This window comes from Pempheris klunzingeri, chromosome 23, assembly GCF_042242105.1.
Source record: "Pempheris klunzingeri isolate RE-2024b chromosome 23, fPemKlu1.hap1, whole genome shotgun sequence".
Lineage (NCBI taxonomy): Eukaryota > Metazoa > Chordata > Actinopteri > Acropomatiformes > Pempheridae > Pempheris > Pempheris klunzingeri.
Genome location: NC_092034.1, coordinates 17491112 through 17512035, shown reverse-complemented (window position 1 = coordinate 17512035; position 20924 = coordinate 17491112). Strand labels below are relative to the sequence as shown.

The 20924-nt window shown below is 43.5% G+C and overlaps 1 protein-coding gene across 1 annotated transcript; it reads right to left on the bottom strand.

Moving 5' to 3' along the window:
* Positions 1 to 1823: 1823 nt before the first annotated feature.
* mtm1 (myotubularin 1) lies at positions 1824 to 20721 on the bottom strand. The gene is made up of 17 exons (XM_070854410.1): positions 20700 to 20721; positions 20478 to 20648; positions 14756 to 14828; positions 14020 to 14092; positions 11720 to 11814; positions 10177 to 10287; positions 8852 to 8953; positions 7472 to 7555; positions 6643 to 6792; positions 5864 to 6049; positions 5180 to 5362; positions 4894 to 5049; positions 4765 to 4812; positions 4538 to 4630; positions 3914 to 4027; positions 3625 to 3801; positions 1824 to 2480 (listed from the first exon to the last, which is right to left on the bottom strand). Exons 3-17 carry the CDS (start codon positions 14801 to 14803, stop codon positions 2289 to 2291), a joined length of 1812 nt encoding a protein of 603 aa, XP_070710511.1. The 5' UTR covers positions 14804 to 14828; positions 20478 to 20648; positions 20700 to 20721; the 3' UTR covers positions 1824 to 2288.
* Positions 20722 to 20924: the final 203 nt, after the last annotated feature.

Sequence of the window (20924 nt, the reverse complement as noted above, 5' to 3'; positions counted from 1 at the left end):
TGTAAAAGTGACAGTTGCCTTCCATAGAAAATTCCCTTAATTTGACAACGCTACCCTATTTTAAAATAGCTGTCCCCATCATTCCTATTGCTTACACATCTACATATATACAGAGTTAACGCTGATATCTGGGGTCCCAGTCATTCTGCTACACAAAGCTCAGAGCACTAAGAGTCCAATCAAGTAAATGAGACGTTGTAAACGAGTCCAACCAACCATCTAAAGATATCACCATCTGGTTTTTTTTTGATGTGAAAACTGTCCCACGGGACATCCAATGGAAACGTGGGAGAAACAAAACTTGACACCTGTCCAAAAGGCACATGTGCTTTGAGATCACATGGGACTTGTCAGCGGGGGCTGACGGAAATGATCTGATTTACAAAAGTGGATATAAAGGAGGAGTGAGAGCTAACTGGTTCATTTCTGCTCGCTGGCCCTAAAGCTGTGTGCTGGTTACAAACACCTTGGCATGGTAAGGCTATCGTGGACCTGGGCTTCTTTTCTCCACCCAGGGGCTGTGTTTCAGTGAGAGCATTAAGTACAAGAGGTGATCTAGGATCCGAGGCCTGCACCACTTCATTTCCCTATACTATCTCAAGCACCTGAAATATATTTAAAACCGTGTCAAAACTGCATTCATAAAAGTATATTACTGATTAATTCTGACCAAACTCTGCTTGTCAGCTAGAGCCGTATGTGCTCTCGGTGCCATAGCTTAGGAAGTGCTGGAAAATACTGCGTAGCTGATAGCAGTGGCAAAAACATACGCGACACAGACAGCTCTAGCTTCTTCTCCTCGAGGCATGAGAAACAAATTCCACATCAATCCCTGACCCACTCAGCTGGAGACGTCCTCTAACATCCACCGCAGAAGCTCCTAGCAGCCCCAGACTCTGCTGTGCGAGCTCTGCGGCGGTTCTAATCTATTCTTCGAGGGACAGGGCAACACCGAGCAGCAGTGCAGCAAGGAGAAACAAGTGTGAGAAGTGAGAATTGTACAAAGTGTTGAATCCACACAGGACAGCAGCCGTTGTGTAGCAGGACACGGAGCTGTCGCCTAGCAGTGTTCTCACACCTGACTGAAATGTCTGGAGTTTCCAGAGAAATGTGTCGTCTCTTCTGATGTAGTTTGACAAAATAATCTTAACTGTAGCTCGCGGTCTTTCGCCAGTAAACTGACTTTGCTCTAGAAGCCTCCAGAAAAAGACTTTGTGTCCAAACTTCTTACTATTACAAACTACTGTTTCCAAGGTCAAGAATGAATATGAACGCTCAACTACTCTTAAATGTTTCTGTAACTCATCAACATTCAGAAGGTATCTGATCAAACTATGTTAAGGACACTGACATTTGTCTTTCCTCGTGTCAGATGACAACATCAACATCAGTTCCATGTATAAAGACGGGAGGGAGGGGAACTGCCAGCTGATCGCTCCTAAACTGTCCACTGATTCTAGTAGCCTCTCATCGCTCTACTTTTAACAACACGGCCGATAACTGCTCTGCTCACTACGTCCTGACTATGTGTGATGGACCTGTGGCATCGCATGCAGTTTTAGTGCCGAGTGGGAGCCGACATTTTCCACACAGGAACTTCAGCCTGACCTTGGAAGAGGCTGTAAGGTTTGGGTGTCTGTTTTCTGAAGGTTTCAACCACAAAGTGTGAACAAGCGGACCCTGAGTTACGATCATTTTGTCAAGCCACTATTCCGAATATTCCCAAGGTTAAGACTAGCCCGTCACTGGTGCTCAGTCTACAGTGTGTGTGTGTGTGATTCTGTGGCGATCTGATCAACAAATAACCATCACCAGTGTGTTTTCCTGGTTTGCTTCTGATGTACAGTGAGGACACTGCTCCACTGCCGGTGTGAACGCCTGCACACATCCATTGTGTCCTGTGTGTTCAAGCTCTTGGACTGAAAGCCACTGAAAGTCTTTAAGGCTTCACTGTATGATGAGTGTGTGTGTGTGGAGAGAAATCTTATGACAAGGCTGTACTGTGACATATTGCATAAATCACCATCATCACCACTATGCTGTTAGAATTAACCATCAAATCTAAATCTTATTAGCATTCTTTGTTATCCAGTTAGGACTGCACAATACTAATGAATTCCCTGCGTATGTGTGAGACTGACAGAGTGAACAGGACATAAGTGCAAGTCAACAAATACATCTGAGTGTGTCAGTGTGTGTCTGTGTGTGTGTGTGTGTGTGTGTGTGTGTGTGTGTGTGTGTGTGTGTGTGTGTGTGTGTGTGTGTGAGAGAGAGTGTGTCACCAGCCCTCAGAGGGGAGTGTGTAGGTGTGTGTATTGCTGTGATGGTGTGGAGGAGGTGGACGAGGTGTTGGCCGTGGGGCTGTTAGCCAGACGGGAGGAAGGAGAAGAGTCGGACAGCTGCAGCTCCTCCAACTTCTTTAAGTACTCATCTCTGAGGGCCAACAGCTCCTTGTAGCGCTGCTCCACTGGACTCTGCTGCTGGAGTACACAACACACACACACACACACACATCACACATCATTTCTCACATCGTTCCCACTCTAGGTCTTTTCATGACAAAAACGTTGAAATTTCCATGACCTACAAATGTAACGTGCCATTTTAGAACTCTCTAATCAAAGCTGCTGAAATGCCCACTTTCCTGGCATGACTGCTCACTTTGCCTCAGTTTGTCAATGAAATGGAGTGACCATAGCCAATCAGAACAAAATAAATACATTTTCATTTTTTAACAGGATGCACAAAATTCCCTGATTCTCTGTGGCTGCAATCATTTACTTAGTTGCCGGCTTTTCCCCACCTCGAGTAGACTTTTCTTTGTTAATAGGATAATTAAAAGAAAATTATGAATTAAAAACATCTATGACAAAATGATGAGAACAAAGACAGAAAAAGGTTGTCAGCTTTCTCTAACAAATGTTGCATGTTACAATGAGATTATATGCTCATGTTTGAATATCCTATGGTGTAAATATTTATTTCAAAATATCCTATGGTGTAAATATTTATTTCATTTCATCACAATCCATATATTTATATTTATATTTATTTTTGCTATTTTTGTCTTTTCTATTGCTCTGTTTTTTTCACTCTCCCTGTTTATATTGTTGCTGCTGTAACAAGAAAATTTCCCCCTATGGGGGATCAAATAAAGAAGTCGAAGTCTAAGTCTAAGTCTAAGAGCACTGCCTGACTGTATACTACAGCCTGACTACACTCAAAAGTATTCAAGCCCCATTACAGATTAGGTGTATTGTATGCAGTAGTTATTAAAAGTTGTGTTCAATTTGGAGAAACCACCTGTAATAGAGCGTATCATTTTGAGTGAAACTGCACATATCCACGACAGAAAAACTGTAATACGATGGTAAATGGAAATAAAATATTATGACATTATTCTTGAACTTTTCCTTTCAGCAGCCTTAAATGTTTTTGTCATTTTTAGCCCGACAGCATCATGGAAAGGATCCCTACAGAGAGAGACCTGGAAGATCCTTTTGGTTTAACCACAAACAGCACACACACCAGACTCCATTCACTAAAACAGTATTTTTCCTCACAGACAGGGAAGCCTGGGGCTCTGGTTAAGGGAGATTATAGCAAACACACAAGCAGCCCTACCTGCTGTCGTATGCGTGGGTTCCAGCGGATGTAGTATGTTACCCACAGCTCTAGGTGGCGCATGCTGGCAACGGGGTAGAGGACCCTGCCGGACTCCGGTGTGTAGAAGGGGTTTAAATAAATGTCCATCTTACTGTTGACCAGAGACCACAAAGACACCGTCTTCGACCTCAGCTCCTGCACAACAGACAGGGGGTCACATTTAAAGCTGAAATGCGCTGCACCCTCAAAGCATGCTTGCATGTTGTTGGCCGACTTAAAGCGGGCAGTGTTTTCTGCCCAGGCTTACATGCTGGTCTCGTGCGCTCTCACAGTTGTAGAGGAAAGTCCCAAAGCGACAGCTATAGAGATGATCCAGGATCGTCAGCAGGAGGCGCTCATTAAACTCAAAGGCTGTAGGGAACTGAAAGGAGAATACAATGTTAATCTGCTGCCACTGTGGTCATTTTAACTAGAGCAAACTAAATGCTGGCTCAGCAATAAATGAAAGGTAAATTAACTATTCTAATTACAAACAGCCTCTAGACATGTTTGGATCAGTATCAACATATAAAGTGGTTAAAGTGAATCATTTGTCTACAGTTGACAGAGTGATTCTGTTGCTGCTTTCACTTTACTCCTGTGATATGTTGCCTTGCAGTAACCATTGCTGCTGCTGCGTGCTCAGCTTAGGACTGAAAGAGCTGACAAGCTCCAGCAGTGAAGCTTGTGTTCCTCTCTCTACCATACCCTCCGACCCTCTGGCACACTGGGACAAATCCTAGTGGGCCAAGGGACCATCTAAAAATAATGTTATGGTGGCTGTCCAACCCCCCCTCCCTCCTTGTGTGCCAGTGACAACCTGACAAATGATGTTCATGCCTTTGAGGTCCCACATGACTGCAGCTAGATGATTCAGATGTTTGAAACCTACCTGTTTGGTCATCTGCCATACACAGTCGATGAACTGAACGAAGATGGGGGATCTGTCCTGATCTGCATGGTTCTTGTCCCCATGACCTATCCTCTACACACACACACACACACACTCAAATGAGTCACTTCTTGAACAAAGTTCTGTTTCTGACACTGTTGAAAGTGAATTCCTATCAAAACAAAGCTGAAGTAGATCATCAAAATAAGAGTAAAAATGTTACTTACTGAGGCAAACTTGTGCCCAAAGCTGATCCATTCCTTCTCAATCAGCACCTGAAACAAAACAAAAATGTTCATTCATTTTCACTACAGCTTTATTCTCACTCACTGAAATCTGTTCGTGCTGGGGCTGACCTGGAACCCTCGGAGAGTGCGGTAGTGACTGTCCAGCATCAGCATGGCCAGAGAGGTGAGCTGAGCAGTTCTGTCCCAGCCGTCACTGCAGTGAACCACCACTGAATTTCCACTGGAAACCTTGTCTGCCACTTGGATGGCTCCTGACAGCACCAGCTACACACACACATACACACACAGACACAATTTAGGAAGGCTTTGGACTTTCAGAAAACAAGCAATGATAATCTCCACCTAGATGAAATGGTGACATTCATGTGTGCACGGACACTCTTCTTTTTCTTACCTTAACATGTTCTAGCCAGTGTGTGGACTCTAGACTGGACAGCCAATGAGATTCCTCCACATTGGGGTAGACGATGTCTTTGAGCTTCTTCAGGGATTCCCTCATGACGTGGATGTTCTGGATGTCCAGGAAGACGAGCTCTGCGTTTTGGTACTCATCACCTTCGTAACCTCCTCCTGTGGCCTGGTTACAGCACGATGAGACAAAGAATAAGGCCAAATGAATCGTTGGTATACGTTGGTAACAGTAACAGGGAGTGGGACTCATTCACTTAACACATTGAGGTGTTTCCTAAGTCAAAATCATAAGGAATCAGCCTCTGGGGCCAGTACTGTAAATACCTTTACCTATTCATACTATTGGTTTGGCCAGTGCTTGACAAGATTATTTGCATAAAAGTGTGTGTTTCGCAGAGAGACAAAAAATGAGCAGCATGATTTATATGATCCAACATTATATAATATATATACTTCAGTTATTTGTAGCCCCAATGCTCAACTATTTGAACAATATCTATACCATATCAGAACTAGCAAATAGGATGTCAGCTTCTTTCCTCCCACTCCATCATTAATGATACATTTGCTTCAGTAGCACAATGGGACTACAACTTGCATGTTGTTGTGCAACCCGGCGCTGTAGAAAGACAAAGAAATGAACCCTGAACATGCTTTCCCTCCTGACCTTGTTGGCCACAGCATTGACGTTGGGGCGAGCGTCGTAGATGGTGAGCTTGGTGGTGTCGTTCGCCTCCCTGATCAGGTCCAGGTAGCGCTCGTCATCCTTGTTTCTTTTACCAGACATACCAACCAGAGGCTGACTGCAGCGGGCAATCACCGCCTGGTTCTCCCTGTGGATCCATGACAGGACCTGCAGCACAAAGACAGACGGAATGTTCACAGGTCTCTTCGGGGTTCAACGACACGGATTCGCTGTCAGGTAGCTTGTAATGGCAACACAACATCCAGGGTTGTGACGGACTGAGAAACAAACACGAGGCAGGCGCTAGGGCAGACTGATGCAAGAGTTTCAAATATAACATCAAATAAACTGGACTTTGCATAGCGGAGACAATTCACAGTTCCATAGTTATTCAGAGAACGTTTCAGGCGTCAGGAGCATCACTGACGACACTAGCTGCTGACCTGTGTACAACCTCTAATCAAAAACCCAACTTCAGCCAAGCCGAACTGAGCCTCACATGAAAACAACGGCAAATCAACAGCAACTACTCTGCCAGGGTTAGTGAGGGTATGGGGAGAGAGATGGGATTTGCTTGCTGCCTGAAAGGAAGGACTCTTCAATCCACTCAGAGTGAGACAAAGTAGGCATCAGCGTTGACTGCCTGCTGTATTATGTAGCAGAGGGGATATCTTGAAGTTTACCTTGGACGGCATGTCAAAAGTGATTAGCAGAAATGATGACACCAGTAGATTATACTCATGGATCAGTTTTGCACTCACCGGTACACGTCCTCTTGACCTGAAGGCAGCCACTCTTCTGAGGTCCTCCTCTTTACTTTTAAAGGGCACAGCCAACACAGTGGGGTAGGTGTCACATAGATCATAGTTCTTATTGATAAATGTAATGCGCCACTTGTTATTAGGCAGGCCCTGCAAGAGACAAGGACCATCTTCAGTTACTTACTCAGACACTGGAATATTCTATTTGCAGGATTATTGAAATTCTACCTTTAATTCAAATGTGATTCTACTGAATGCTTTAAACCATTCATCCAGTACATTCTGACGCATTTAGCATCAGAACCAACTCTTACTGGCCATGTATGTGAACACATACAAGGACTTTGACTTTACGGACACAAACAGATAAACAGGGAGACAAGAACGACGAAGCTGAAGTAAAGAAACACACATTTAACTTAAGCAAAAAAACACTTATGGTCTATGTACAATATATAAGTATATAAGATGCTGGAATAAATATGGAATGACTATGTACAGGTTCCATTATACACATGGGGTAGGTAGGATGTGGGTGGATACAGTATAGTAATGGTGTGCGAACCCAAGCTGTTTTCTGGATTGTAAAGAATCTAGTTTAGAAAGAGTAGGTACAGGTACAGTGTAACAGGGTTACTGCACGGGGATTTGTTTCTGACACTGTGACAGACTGAAGTGTTTAATAGTGCAGTCGCCTGTGGATAGAAGCTGTTTTTGTGTCTGGTTGTTTTGGCATGCAGGAGGAGCTGGAACAGGTTGTGTCCGGGGTGTGTTTACTTATACACACACACACAGTCCTGTAGTAGTTAAGGCTTTTATTCCTCCTTACCTGCCGTCTGAACTCCTCGATAGGTTTGTAGACGTTCCAGCCGTTCTCCTCGTACTTCTCCTGAGTCACATATGCAAACATTGGCTGGATGGAGGGGAGAGGACACACACACGTCACACCAGTGGCATCTTGTGATGAACTAGCCTTGATTAGATGGCTCAGCAAAGAGACATAGGGGTCACTCATAAATGTAAGGTGAATTTTCAGGGACTCTTCAGTCTTTATTTTGGAGGCAGTTTCAGGGATACAGGAGGAGGTTAGGATCCCTTGAATGGTTCTTTTAAGCGATGACTGTAATGAGTTGTCTACTAGAGGGGACGCTAACTTTGTCTGTTTCTGTAGGTCCTCTGCGTCTGCAGAGGAATCTTTGGGAAGATGTAGTGGGTGAGCTGATCCCGGTGTTTGAGCCCATGCTGTCTTGATGGCAGTAGATGTGATCGATAAAGGCCTCAAAGTCAGATAAATCACCCACTGTGAGGGTGACCCCCAACCACAGGAGATTACTCAAAACATGTAGCCCATGTTCAGTGGGATCAATGGGATTTCCTTGTCATTAAATATTCAGTTTTGGGTTGGGTTAACAGACCATGCAACAGAATGCTCTTTGTGAATGGATGGCTCTGGCTAAAGTTCCCCTTAAGGAGTCAAGGTTGGCTTCCCCTCTTAGGTTTTTAGCACAGCTTTGACTTTTCAATCAAGAACAAATCTTTTGTACTGAAGATTCAACCAGGAAAGTAAGTTTCACGTGCATCTAACCTTCCAGAACAGGAGTTTTAAAAAGGAGCTTTAAACATTTTCAAAGCCTGTGCCTGAATTGTAATGCTGCTTGCTTGGATACTCAGTACAGTGTGGCCCACAGGTAGTCAAGCAGAATGAATTTGGGGCTCTGCCCTCTCTCCACACAACTCAACACAGACTTAAAAGTAGCTGTGCTGAGGCTTGCTCTGACACAAATTTTAGCGAGCACAAATATTAGTCAAGCAGATGTAGCCGTGGTGTGGGCGGGTAGCTGTGTGTCACGGCATATAAGGGGGCTGCATCTCTGCATTTCAGCATTTGCATGAATACTGGGCACTGAAACAAACGGAGGATGACAGGAAGCAGAAAAATGTCCTTTCTCAGCCAGTGCTGGGTGGATTTAAATGGTTTTCTGGTATGAATACATTCGGTGTTCAAGACTGGAGTAACATTCAAGCACTGCAGCATTTGGCTTAAAGTCAGCTGTCTAACTGTCCAACTGAAGTATCTGAGAAAATGAGGCTGCATGTGGAGCATCTTCTCCGTGAATTCCCTTGCTGGCTGAGCAACAAATAAGGTTTCTTTTTGCAAGATACAAGAAAAGCCAGCAGTCACTGGCACTGGAGGTTGGAGCTGCCTTACCTGACCATGTGAGAGGGGGAAGGCGTGTCTGAAGAGGAGCTCGAAGATATCTCTTCTGCTGTGGCCTTCCTGCTTCAAGGCAAACCTCAAGTTCCGCATGTCCTGAGAAGGAGAGAAAAATACCAACTTTACAATCAGCGTGCATGCACACACACACACACACACACACACAGCAAAGGCAGCATAAGTAAGATCATATTCTAGAGGGCCATTCCACTTTTTTCAGAAGATATGTGTGATTTAGCATTGTACTCACGTGACACTACTGCGCTCACAAAGAATGATTCAAAAAAGGAAGAAGAACCAGAGATATTGTCTTTTTTATCTCATACGTTCTTCTTCCTTGGCAAACCCTGGTGCCTACTTTACCCACAATGCAACCCAGCATACGGGTGCATCTCAAGTCTCAGATCTATTGAATCCTTGTTTCCCACACTCGAGCCTTTTTATTATTTATCAATATTCTGATTGTGCAGATGACACTTAATAGCCCAGAATATCATTAGAGTGTCTTTTGAGTACTGGAAATTATTTATGAGACTAAATGTTTCACGACGAAGAATGATCAGCCTCATGTGAGTGAATGGAAATGATGTGAAAAGAGTGTCTTGCTGACAGCCAGACACACTAACTCTCTCTGAATTTAATTGCATCCATAATAAAAGTTAATGGGGGAAATGACATGAAAAGAAAAAAATCCTTTTAATAAATAAAGACAGTTGTCTGCGGTCCTTTTGATGTTCAGACTTACAATGAAACGATTTTAACTAGATGGTGAGTCAGAAAACAGAAAACATAGAAAACTTGGAAGTGACATAATCAGGATCTGTTATCTGTCTTTACTCCAGTGAGGAGCTCCATTCATGTTGTGATGTATCAGATCAGTGCGATCAGCTGCATCGTCCAATCAATAACTGATACCCACTAAGTGGGTGTCGGCCGGTAAAAGAATTCCATGAAAGTTGCTCTCTAGTATCCTAACTTGTGTCAGAGATCATTCCTGGATCCTCGCCCCTCAGAGAAGAACTAAGCCAGAACACCTTCCGCTTCAAGCGAGGAGCAAAGAAATATCAAACAAGAGACTTCCACCCTATAGATAACTGGCTCAGGAACTCAACTTTGAGCTTTGTCTTGTGCACACACATGCATGAGTAGTCCTGTCAATGGTTTCACACAGTTCCACTGATCTACAGCTGCCGGAGCATATCAAGGTATGCAGCAACTGCCAGCAAAGGCAGTGAAGAAGAAGACTGTTATCAAATAGGGACAGTCAAGAAACAATGCTAGATTCTAAAGAGTCCATACATACACACACACACACACACCTTGCAGGTGATATCCAGGCCATAGGAGTTTTCTCCTCTGCTTGAAGCTCCGCCCATCTTCTCCACCCGACTGATGGCACCCAGAGGAACGTCCAGCACCAGCACCACATCCTACATAGTCAGCACATCGTTACATTCACTAACACAAAGTACAAAGTACATCAACTGATAGGAAATAAAGTAATAAAGTGCTCACTGCTATCAGTAAACATGCATTACATTTTCAAACTGTGTTCTCCTGCATGTAGAAGTACAGAGAGACCAGCTGGTGAACACTGTGGAGCATTTAGCAGCTCAAGAGCCGGTTATTGTCGTCAGGGGGTGGTGGAGACCAAAGCAGAGCCAAATATGATTATTGGACAGACATTCACCAGGTGGATACAAAGACGTCTCTCATGTTGCTCTGTGTCTGCTGGATGTGTAGTTGTAGCTTTTTGCTTGTTCACCACAACAACTTGATTAAGAAATAATATGCCAGCCTTGTGTTTACAGCTTGTTTATGCTGCCTCCATGTGGTGAAACAAATTCACTTAGCGTACATTTCAGTAAAAGAAGTGTGGTGAACACAATACAGTGATGGAGGAAGAGTAGTCCAGTGCGTGGCAGCCTGATAAAGGCCCACCAGATCAAAGAAGTCAGAAGCACTGAAGGAGCGTTGTGCAGGGGAACTGTGGACAATTCCCAGAAAAACATCACGGTTCTGCACGCTATATACCGAAGCCACATTCAGACTGTTTTTATTTCTGTAAGGAGGTGGGGTGATTTTAATCCCACACCCACCCACACTTCCCTTATGTTCTTCTGTGAACTAACTGCTCCTCCTGTTAAATAAATCATGTCTGGAGCAATATCTTTGAACTGTTTAGATGGAAACATCTATGATTCCTTAGAGTATTTCTAGTCATTTACTCTGGTTATTCTAGATAATGAAAAGTCTCAGACTTTTCCCTGACTTTCCATGGATAAAAAGTTGCATTTCCACGACCCACCCACCCACTCTGCCCTTGTCACTGTCACTTCGTAACCAAAGCTCCCAAAATGTTCGCTTTCTTGATACGTTTAACGACTTTGTCTCCGTTTTTCTCTGATTTGGCGGTCAGGAGATAGCTAACGTTGGAAAGGAGCTGAGGAGGAACCATAGCCAATCAAAGCGAAACTGGAAACAACCTGAAGAATAAATTATCTAAAGAGCTAAAGCGGAGCACATCCTGTCATTTCCTGAAGGTTAAAATGCCGTCCGAACCAATGAGTTAAAATCCTGAGGAGCCCGGTGACTATTTCACTCTCACTCGTCCTGTGATGGTGACCCAGTCCGAACGGGGCTTCAGTCCGTTAGAACAGACCAAAGCTGTGATGCACCACGTTAAAAGAAACCCCAACAGCCCACACACAGACGTGTCACAGAGATGCTGCGAGATACGTCATTTAACCTCACTGCTGGCCGGTGGCTTCCATCTGGCACACACACACACACACACACACACACACACACACACACACACACACACACACACACGTCTCACATGATTTTAATGGGACTTACAGCATCTGAGCTCTTGAAGTGGAGTCTGTAGTTGGTGATCAACACTTTGCCTTTCACAGCTCCACTGAATGGACAGATGTATATGATGTCTTTATCTGGAAATAGATGAATACAAACGTTTATTGATTTGCTTGTCTCATGTCTGATCTTGCACAGGCTCAGAACAGGATCCCTTTCATCACGAGTGCTCTGGTTCAGACGTCATCATGTTGCTGGTAGGCAGTGAGCACTGTAAGGGAAGAAATCACCACGCACGCAGAAAAGAGGAAGCAGAAAACGGAGAGCCCTGCAGCAAAAGTACACTATAAATACCATCTACTCTGAGTGTTCAGTAAGAGCCTGATGCAAGGACAGACCCACTCAGCAGTACGTAAACTGCTTACAGTCAAGTCACAGTTTGGGTGGAGTAGTCAAAACTGGAGAATATTGACAGGCTGAGTCATGAATAAAACTAACTGATGGCAACATATGTGGCTTTTAAACAAAGGTTGGTGGACAACCATTCTACCTTATGGTGACCTTAAGGCAGAATGGTCCACAGCGTACAACTGCAGTTGTCTCTTGTATTTTTTCAAACCTTATTCTGCCAAGTACAAAGACATTTTTCAATGTAAGAAATGATTTGCACCCAAAGGTCTCAAATGCATCAGTGTTTAGTGATGTCTTCCATGCCCAGTCTGGTACAGGGTGAGCCTGTCGTAGTTTTAGTAACACTCCTTCCCTTTCAGTACTAATAACACTGCACTCACTTAATCATTATTTACATCCAAGAATATGGAGCGATGAAGCAATTGATATCATTCTCATGTCTGTGAAGTGCAGAGCTGGCATCAGAACGTGGTTAGCCTAGCCTAGCATAGTGACTGGAAGCAGGGGAGAAAAAGTTAGCCTGACTCTGCCCCTAGTTGGGAAAAAAAAAAAAAAAAAAAAAACACACAGTGAAAGCTGATTTAAAATTAAACTGCTGCGACACAAGGTACATTTTCTTCTGTCTTGCACACGTAACCACAGTAAAGGGCCGAACACACGAGGAATGATAACTGTGATGAAAAGGATAACAATGAGAGCGTCCACACAGCTGAACAATAGTGTTCTGTAAACAGTGGAGCCAAATACGCGCTGCATGCTCCAGCTGTGTTGGCAGCTCAGGAAAAAGGATATTATTGACCTGTAACTGCTGGATTTCACAGAGAAAGGAAAACAAAAGCAGCAGACCAGGGGAGTTCTCTGCGGTCGTCTTTGGAAGAATTATATTCACGCTCCTATGAGTCAGCATCATTTTGATGGTATCCCAGCACATGTGATTCTCTGTAAATTGGGATGAAATTGGACCAGCTGTCAGTGCTTCTGTCGTTCACCACATCCCTCTGAAAGTGATACAAAACCCATAGTTCCCCATTATCCTCGTCGTTATAGTTGTGGTGTGGACTCGGCCATCCATTGAGCTGGAACAATATTTAAATTAAATACAGTTGTAGTCATCTGTCTTGGTGTGGACTGCAGGTGTGGAGCAGTGGCATCAAAAAGAAAAAAGTTGTAATGAACCTGCATTATCAATTAACATTACCACTCAAACAAGAACTTTGCTTTGATGAAATACAACACAAAGATTTAAATCTGGTGATACCTGACCAAAGAATAATTGAAGACAATATATATATAGAAAATATAGCCACTGTTTTCTAATCTAAGAGTACAGGACTGTACTGAGGTATTTAAACCTTTCCACATTCTCAGCATGTTGGCCATTATGTAAAGCAGGCTCTGTTCTAGATTCGGTTTGGTGCAGATAAGTAATTCTTTTGGCTTGGCCACACTGATTTCTAGTTGGCTAACCTGGCACCATGTTTAGGAAGGCAGATGAAGTATTTGATAGCCTGTGTGATGGGGACAGTACTGCAGCCTACTGGCCTCAGTCTTCATTGAACTGTCACCTGCATTCCTCTCTCCTCTAGTGAACACAAGCACTTGTGTCAGACAGAAAGCTGTGTCCGACCACACTAGTGTGTGTTCAACTGATCCACACACACACATTAACTGAACATGGGTTCATGGCTAGTACCAAAGATTTCTGACCATTTCTGGAGCCTCTCGCTGAGCCAAGTGTTTGCTTGTACACTGATCCTGACATATACAGTAGGAGCACTGTTCTCTGAGCTCCACAGGCACTTCACCTGACAGAGATGTGGGGAGTCAAATTACTTGCCCATGACCACAGTAATAGCACAGGGGCAACAAAACACATCTGTTAAAACCAGAGTGAACAGTGATTTAAGTGTGTTGGAGCTACATATTCTCACCTGTGATTTTCTCCTCCCCTGGCAGCAGGGACACATCAGCTAACAGCTCCATCTTCAGAGACTCTCTGGAGGTCTACAAACACAAAGCATACAAACTAAATAACAGAATGCATCACAGTAACACATCTACTTCTGCAGAGGCCTGGTGAGGCTATGTGAGTTAGTCACAATTTGATGCTTCATGATCTGTGGAAGAGGGGGAGAACGAGCAGATTTGCCGTGAGCCAGTTGAAGTGGGGTCGGATTCAACAGCCAGTAATACGAGACACCAGAAACACAACACTTTTTCCTTTTTAAGACGCCGGCCTGAAACTGTGACCAGGAGGATTTAGGAACAAACTCTGACACGGCTGCTCTTCATCCTATTTAATTTAAGTTTTGCAAAAAAATTGTAAATGAACACTTTCCTGGCACGTTTTTGTTGATTCAATGGCTAGAAGATGGCAAACGAGGAGGAGAATAGGCGCTCCAATCTGACATAACTATTGCCGTTCAGAACTGTTATTTATTACCGACTTTATTCGTTTGTTGCTACATATTTGTGTCATATTCTTGTCCAAACCCTGGACCATCCAGGAGGTGGCGCTAGTTGAGAGATGAAAACTTCATCCCTCACTGGCTTCTCATTGTATAACAATTGCCAGTGCGACCTGCATCTCTACAGTGGTTTTAACACTACAGTGGTTTTAACACTATCGTCATCCCCCTTTAACAGCACAAACATTCATCCACTTACACTGGAGATGTGTGTGTCCAAGGCGTACACTGAAACTGGTGAGGCCATCGCTCAGGGAGGGGGCTTCCACAGGCTGGAGAAACAGAGAAACGGAGACTGTCAGCAGTGTTGTGACAAATCTCCCAGCAACACGGTACTGTTCTACAGCTGGGCTCTAGTTTTCTGTCAGTGTAACACCAGACTAAGCACAGACTCATCAGCAGGTAAGTCATCACCAATACCAGTGGCATGGACACTGTTAGCAAACTGCTGGTGGCATCCTAAAGGACCATCATTAGCAATAAAGATGAAAAGTTTAGCTTTGGGAAGGCACATGGTGACAATACTGTATGAATAGTACCTACAATAAAGTAAAGTAATAATTTGTACACATACATTCACAAGCCATAATGTTAAAGGATGTTCATAGGATGTGTGCTGGTTAACAAACTCTGAAGTATCCTTTATATTCATGAACTGTATCCCAGTCAAAAATGCATTTAGCTGATTGTCAGCAGATTATAGTGATCAATATCCCCAAACTGACTCACGTTGAAAATCCCTTGAGCACCAATGAGCCCACTTATATCATTAGTTGGAATCATCAATAATGAACTAACTAGCCCTCTTCTAATATTGGATTACAGCATCCAATAGTACACACAGCAGCATGGTACAGTTAGGTGAGTGACAGGTTCACTGCACTGGAAGATGGTTACAGTGCATCTCCATGCAACGCTGGATCTCAGGTCGTACCCAGCTACACTGTATATGCAACAGTGCATCATGGGACACAGCACTAACTATGCTAGGTCTATAGGAAAGGCTTTTCTTCATCAGACCTGTGTCATTGTGTGAAAGCAGCTTAGCATTCTAGCTTGAGGCTCAACTCAGGATTTCCTATATAACGAGTTTGGCTAATTGGGGTGTACGGTAAGTAGGAATGCACGATATTATATCGGTATCAGCCCATATCGGCTTTAAAATTAATTATCCAATATTGTATCAGTGAACTTTGTAAAGCACTATGAGACACTCTGTTGTGATATTGGGCTATACAAATAAAATTGAATTGAATTGAATTGAATTGGCCGACATGCCGATATCACAAAACCAATAGAATAGGGTGCTGCTTACTTGTTTAAACACCCAGACGGAATCCTTCAACACTACAAATTTAATCAACCATCTAAAGATCTGTCATCCCGAATGTTAAGATGAGTTTGTAGCAGCAAAGAAGGAAAAGGTAACCGGCGGTGAGTAAAGGCACTGGCCTTTAAAGTACTAACTAAAGCTGTGCACTTTTTGCACTTTGCATTTGCATTGTGCAGACTGAGCCGGGATTTAAGTTTATAACTGTTGATATTGTGCAGTCACATATGTAGCATACTAACTGAAGCACACTTCCTGTTATTTAGGTTTAATTGCTGTACGGTTGTACAATGTATTTTTCATATGTTCATGTGAGCAGAGCTTGAGTTTATTTGTCCCAAGTTTAACCTATTTCTGTCTCAGGGAGAGCATCATCCAAGGCTGTTATCAGTAGGATAGGATGGTACTTGTTTTGTTTAAAAGCAACTGTCCTAAATAAATATGGCATGTTTTCAGTTAAAGTTAAAGAGTTATTTTATACAAGGATTTAATATTACGTAATTTTAAGCTTTTTATCGTATGACTGCTTTTGCTTTCAGGCAAACAAGATAAGAGTATAATACTGTATTTAATTCCACTACAGAAAAGATTAAATGATCTCTGCTAGGAGGGGTATGTGTGTGTGTGTGTGTGTGTGTGTGCATCGGTGAAATGAGCTGCAAAATATCAGCATGTCAGATATCGGCAAAAAATCCAGTATGGTGCATCCCTAACGGTAAGCTACACTACAGGCTAACCTTCCACTAGTCAACTGGTCCTCAGGGCAGGACCAGGTCCAGAGGACTGAACCAAACATCTAAACAGCTGCCTGCTGTCCAGACAGCTCACTGACAAAACTCAGTCTTCTCCAGGATCCAGACAAGTACTGAATTCACAGTAGTGTCAGACTGAATGGCACATTTTTATTTACGTAGTCCTTTGGAGCATCTGTCACTGACAGGCTCAGATTGTTATTCTAAGTGTGGAAAGACTCCAGACTCCATTGATAGACAAAAACTAACCCTTTAAACCACCACAACTAACTAATTTGCAAACACTCATATTGTAGGGTAGTGTGGAAACTCTCCCATTAAAGGGGGACCCCAGCAGTGAACAATGAAGCAGCGGAGGTCCAGATATTCAGACTCAGTGGCCAAGCTCCTGTGGGAATGTGCTGCAGACTGGAGAGAGAAGTCCCTGTCTTCAGCTTCCACCTGAATCTCTGCGGTTTAGCTGAACCACTCTGCTCCTGTTGGTACTTTCAAATTACTTTAATGTTTACTATTGCTTTCAGCAAAACTGCTGTTGCTGCTTCACATTAAAAGCCTTCCACTAGTAAACTGGTGGGGTGCTTTTAATGTGAAGCAGCTATAGGAGATGGTCCTGTGTTTGTGGATGGGACAGAGCACATGATTTCCATGTCAGATAACATCTCTGTGGTCTGGTGGCCAACACCGCGTGGACCAGTACCGGATCTCAGACCAGCTATTAAGAAGCACTGGTCCAGTCTACTAAGTGAAGCCATGAGAAAAACCATCAGTCCTGTATCAGATTTAGTCTGGCCATGTATGGTAGGTAGTTCTATTGCTGAAGTTGGCCAGATGTAGAAAGCTCAAACAGGTGCATCGACATGAGGAAGCATTAATTACTTGCAGTTTCATGTGTGTAATCATATTAAGCACATGAAACTGCAAGAAATTAATGCTTCCTCATTCTGGGAAAGCTTGTGGCAGCAGACCGGAGAGGTAAAAACCAGTGTGAACCAATTCTAGTCTGGTTAACCTGTGGTTTAATGGAAAATAAGAGTCACAACCGCCAAACAGCTTCCCTTGGCTATCTTCGGCCTGGGTGGTGACCCTCAGTACTGTACCTTTTCGGTAAAAACCCAAATTCTTTTGTAGCACTAAGAGGAGAAAATAATATTCCTTAAAGTGACGGTTCAAAAACACATCACATTCTGACATCAGCACCAGAGCCCAGGTATGGTTGAGACATTGGGATCCAAAAATGAGTGATGTGGTCACAGTTTGCCAGTGACTTTGGGAGGACTAGAGGATGTGCAGCTTTCCTGGCAGCTCCCTAACACAGAGTAGAGCCAGACAGCTGTCACCAATATCGATATTTGACAGTTTAAAGCCCAATAAAGACATCATCAGCCTTCATTCTATAGTTTTAAAAAAAATTTTGATTTGGCTTTAAGAAGAATTGTGATCAATATATGTAATAGGCAAGACATCTCACAGTGTAGACATGAATTTGTCAGCTCTCTGGGGGACAATCTCTCCGATGGATGTGTTGAGATGTTGATAAGAGTACCAGCGTTCAGTTTGTCAACAATATTTTAATAATTTTTCCGTAAAGCAAAAAACGAGACAAAAAATAAATGAAAAGGCACTTTTGATATCGGAAACTAAGGCAAAATGCATTTAAATTTTTGTCAAGACAGCCAAATGGACAAATGAAATAATTACTGTTCAACTGGCTTTTTTATGGCTAAAGTTAGCAGTGTTACTGGAAGAAAAAATCCCACTGGACTTTCAGTTCAGTTAATCATTATTTCATATGTAAAGGCTCAGTGGGGAGGAGTGTAGGATTTAATGTTGAAGTTAAAGGTACATTTTACCACTTAAAGTGTACCGTCTCCAGCTAACCCAGACAGTGAACAGGTGAGGGTATCCGGTTTGTGACTCCATGGTGTAGAGCACAGGAAGCTGCTGCAGTAATGAACAGCACAGTGAGGAGCTCCATCCAAACAGCCAGTTTGGGAACGAAAAGTGGATTTACTGAGAATATTAGCACTTCAGTAAACAGGGCCTCTTCTACTAACCTCACAACAGACCAACACCTGTAACCATGGTAACTACACATCAGACATGGTGACAGATGTAGCCTCGGGATGTGCAGAAGACATAAAAATTTTACTGAGGAAAATAACACTGAATGTTAGTTTTAGTTGACAGAAAACTACTCGAGCTAATCTTGTGAAAAGTTATTGTCTTATGGAAACAAAATAATTCACTAAAAATCCATATGTATCTCTATGCAGTGTCAATCCTTTCATGGTGTTCTAATATTTTACCAGTTATTGTCACATTACCGTGTAAGCAGCATTCTGACGTAGCTCAGACAGACAACAAGTGTTGTAACAAGTGTTACAGAAATCTCATGACAATATCACACACACACACACACACACACACACACACACACACACACACACACACACACACACACACACACACACACACACACACACACACACACACACACACACACACACACACACACACACACACACACACACACACACACCTTTTTCTCTCTCATACTTTCATATTTGCATTTCTTTGTATATTTTGTTACAGCCCTTGGTTTTGCACTAATTCTTTTACTGACACTTGATTTCTGCACCTTTCCTGTCTCCTCTGTTGCTCCCCAGGTGTGGGGTAAATAAAGTCTCTCTTAGCTCATTTGAACCGGTTTATATACTGTGGGGGGGGGGAGATTTAAGGGCCCCCACTGTCCACCCACACGGGTGTTTGACGCTGCAGAGAATGTGGAGAAAACATGAAATAGCTAATGCAAGATCACTATTCATATTCTACATATAGATGCATATGAAGTTAGAGTTAATTATCTTGTGCCCACAAGACAATCATCTTGTTCACGTGGCAAATCAATATACATTTGTGTCACATCTGAAACTAAGTCAAGATCAGGTGCCAAAATGGAAAAAGTTCAGTCAGTCAGTACCACAGCATGCATCATGTGCTGATGTGAAGCTGGTGCCCTAAGCTAAGCCAGCAGCAGGGTGAACAGGCCCACACTGCCAGGACAAAGACCTCCAGAGCCCAGCTGCTGGTCAGAGCAGACCCCCCCACACACAGGCACATACACACATTACACTGGAAGAAGCACACAGGGCTGTCCAGCCCCCACCAGACCTGTTGGAGCAGCCTGAAGCCCCCTGCTGACCTGTAGTGATGATGTCCCCAGTACAGCACACCTTCACTGCGACGACACAGCCTGCGTCCACAAATACGTGGTTTTATCTGTGAGTACCGACACAGAACTGTCGCGGAGAAGCGAACCGGAGTTCACCGCCCCTGTGTTCAGTAAAAACAGGTGAGGAGCTTCAGTGTGATTCAGCGTGGAACGGTTAGCCAACATTTTCCACACCCGACCGGGCGCTGACAGCTAATGTCCAGGAGCAGTTCGCGGTGTGGACACCAGCTCCTGGGTAACGTTACACTACAAGTACACAGCCAAAGGGGGGCTTTCACTCTTTTTCACCGTCGAGACTGCAGTCGGCATCAAAACGGGTGGCGTTAGCGACGGAGTGGGGGCTTACGGAGCAGTTCTCGGCGGAGCGGAGACGGACAAAGCTGCTCCAACACCCTCCTAAACTGAACTTTTCCAACTTGGCCGTTCCAATAGGCACAGCTGTGGAGTTGCACCAGGAAATAGCGGAGGCCTAGACGGTACGACAGCTTGTTCCACCACATTCAGGCTATTTCTGCCCCGTAGTGCTCGGAAACCTCGGGCAAACCCCTCCGAAGAACACCTGATACGGACTCTGGTGGCCTCGTCCCGGCCAAATGTCTTAACTTACCCGCAAAGTGCGATTCTCCCGTGGCTGAATGTCGACCAGTTTCCCTCAAGCCACAGCAGGAACTTACTCTACATCACGTGCCGGGCTGTCATGGCGTGGATTGGCTGGTTGTCAAATTGGAGCTCGCAATGAATGCATGGAAAGGTAGTTTTCAAATGGATGGTCACGTTTCTTTAATGTTTCAGTTTTCGTTTTAAGATACATTTTTGTCTGTTTCTTTACATGAATACGGGCCGTGTTTTGCAGGAGAGAGCATTGTTCTGTGTATTATATCTAAATAAAACCAATGCTGTTCATTATAGTCGTCTTCTCTCTGTCTCACAACAATATGTTGACATGTGCTGTATCTCAAACATACACTTGATTACATACTTACATTCTTCATTTGTCTATTTTAATGAAACAAATAATACAGTATCTGACTACATGATCTTTAAATAAATGAAA

Bases quoted from the DNA above. Each gene is read 5' to 3' on its own strand.
- mtm1 (XM_070854410.1), bottom strand. From the start codon at position 14,803: ATGGCCTCACCAGTTTCAGTGTACGCCTTGGACACACACATCTCCAGT. The intron at 7,556-8,851 runs GTAAGGCAGCTC...CCCTCCATCCAG, and splicing joins TCCCCCTCTCACATGGTCAG to CCAATGTTTGCATATGTGAC. The intron at 4,813-4,893 runs GTCAGCCCCAGC...GTTTTGTTTCAG, and splicing joins GCACTCTCCGAGGGTTCCAG to GTGCTGATTGAGAAGGAATG.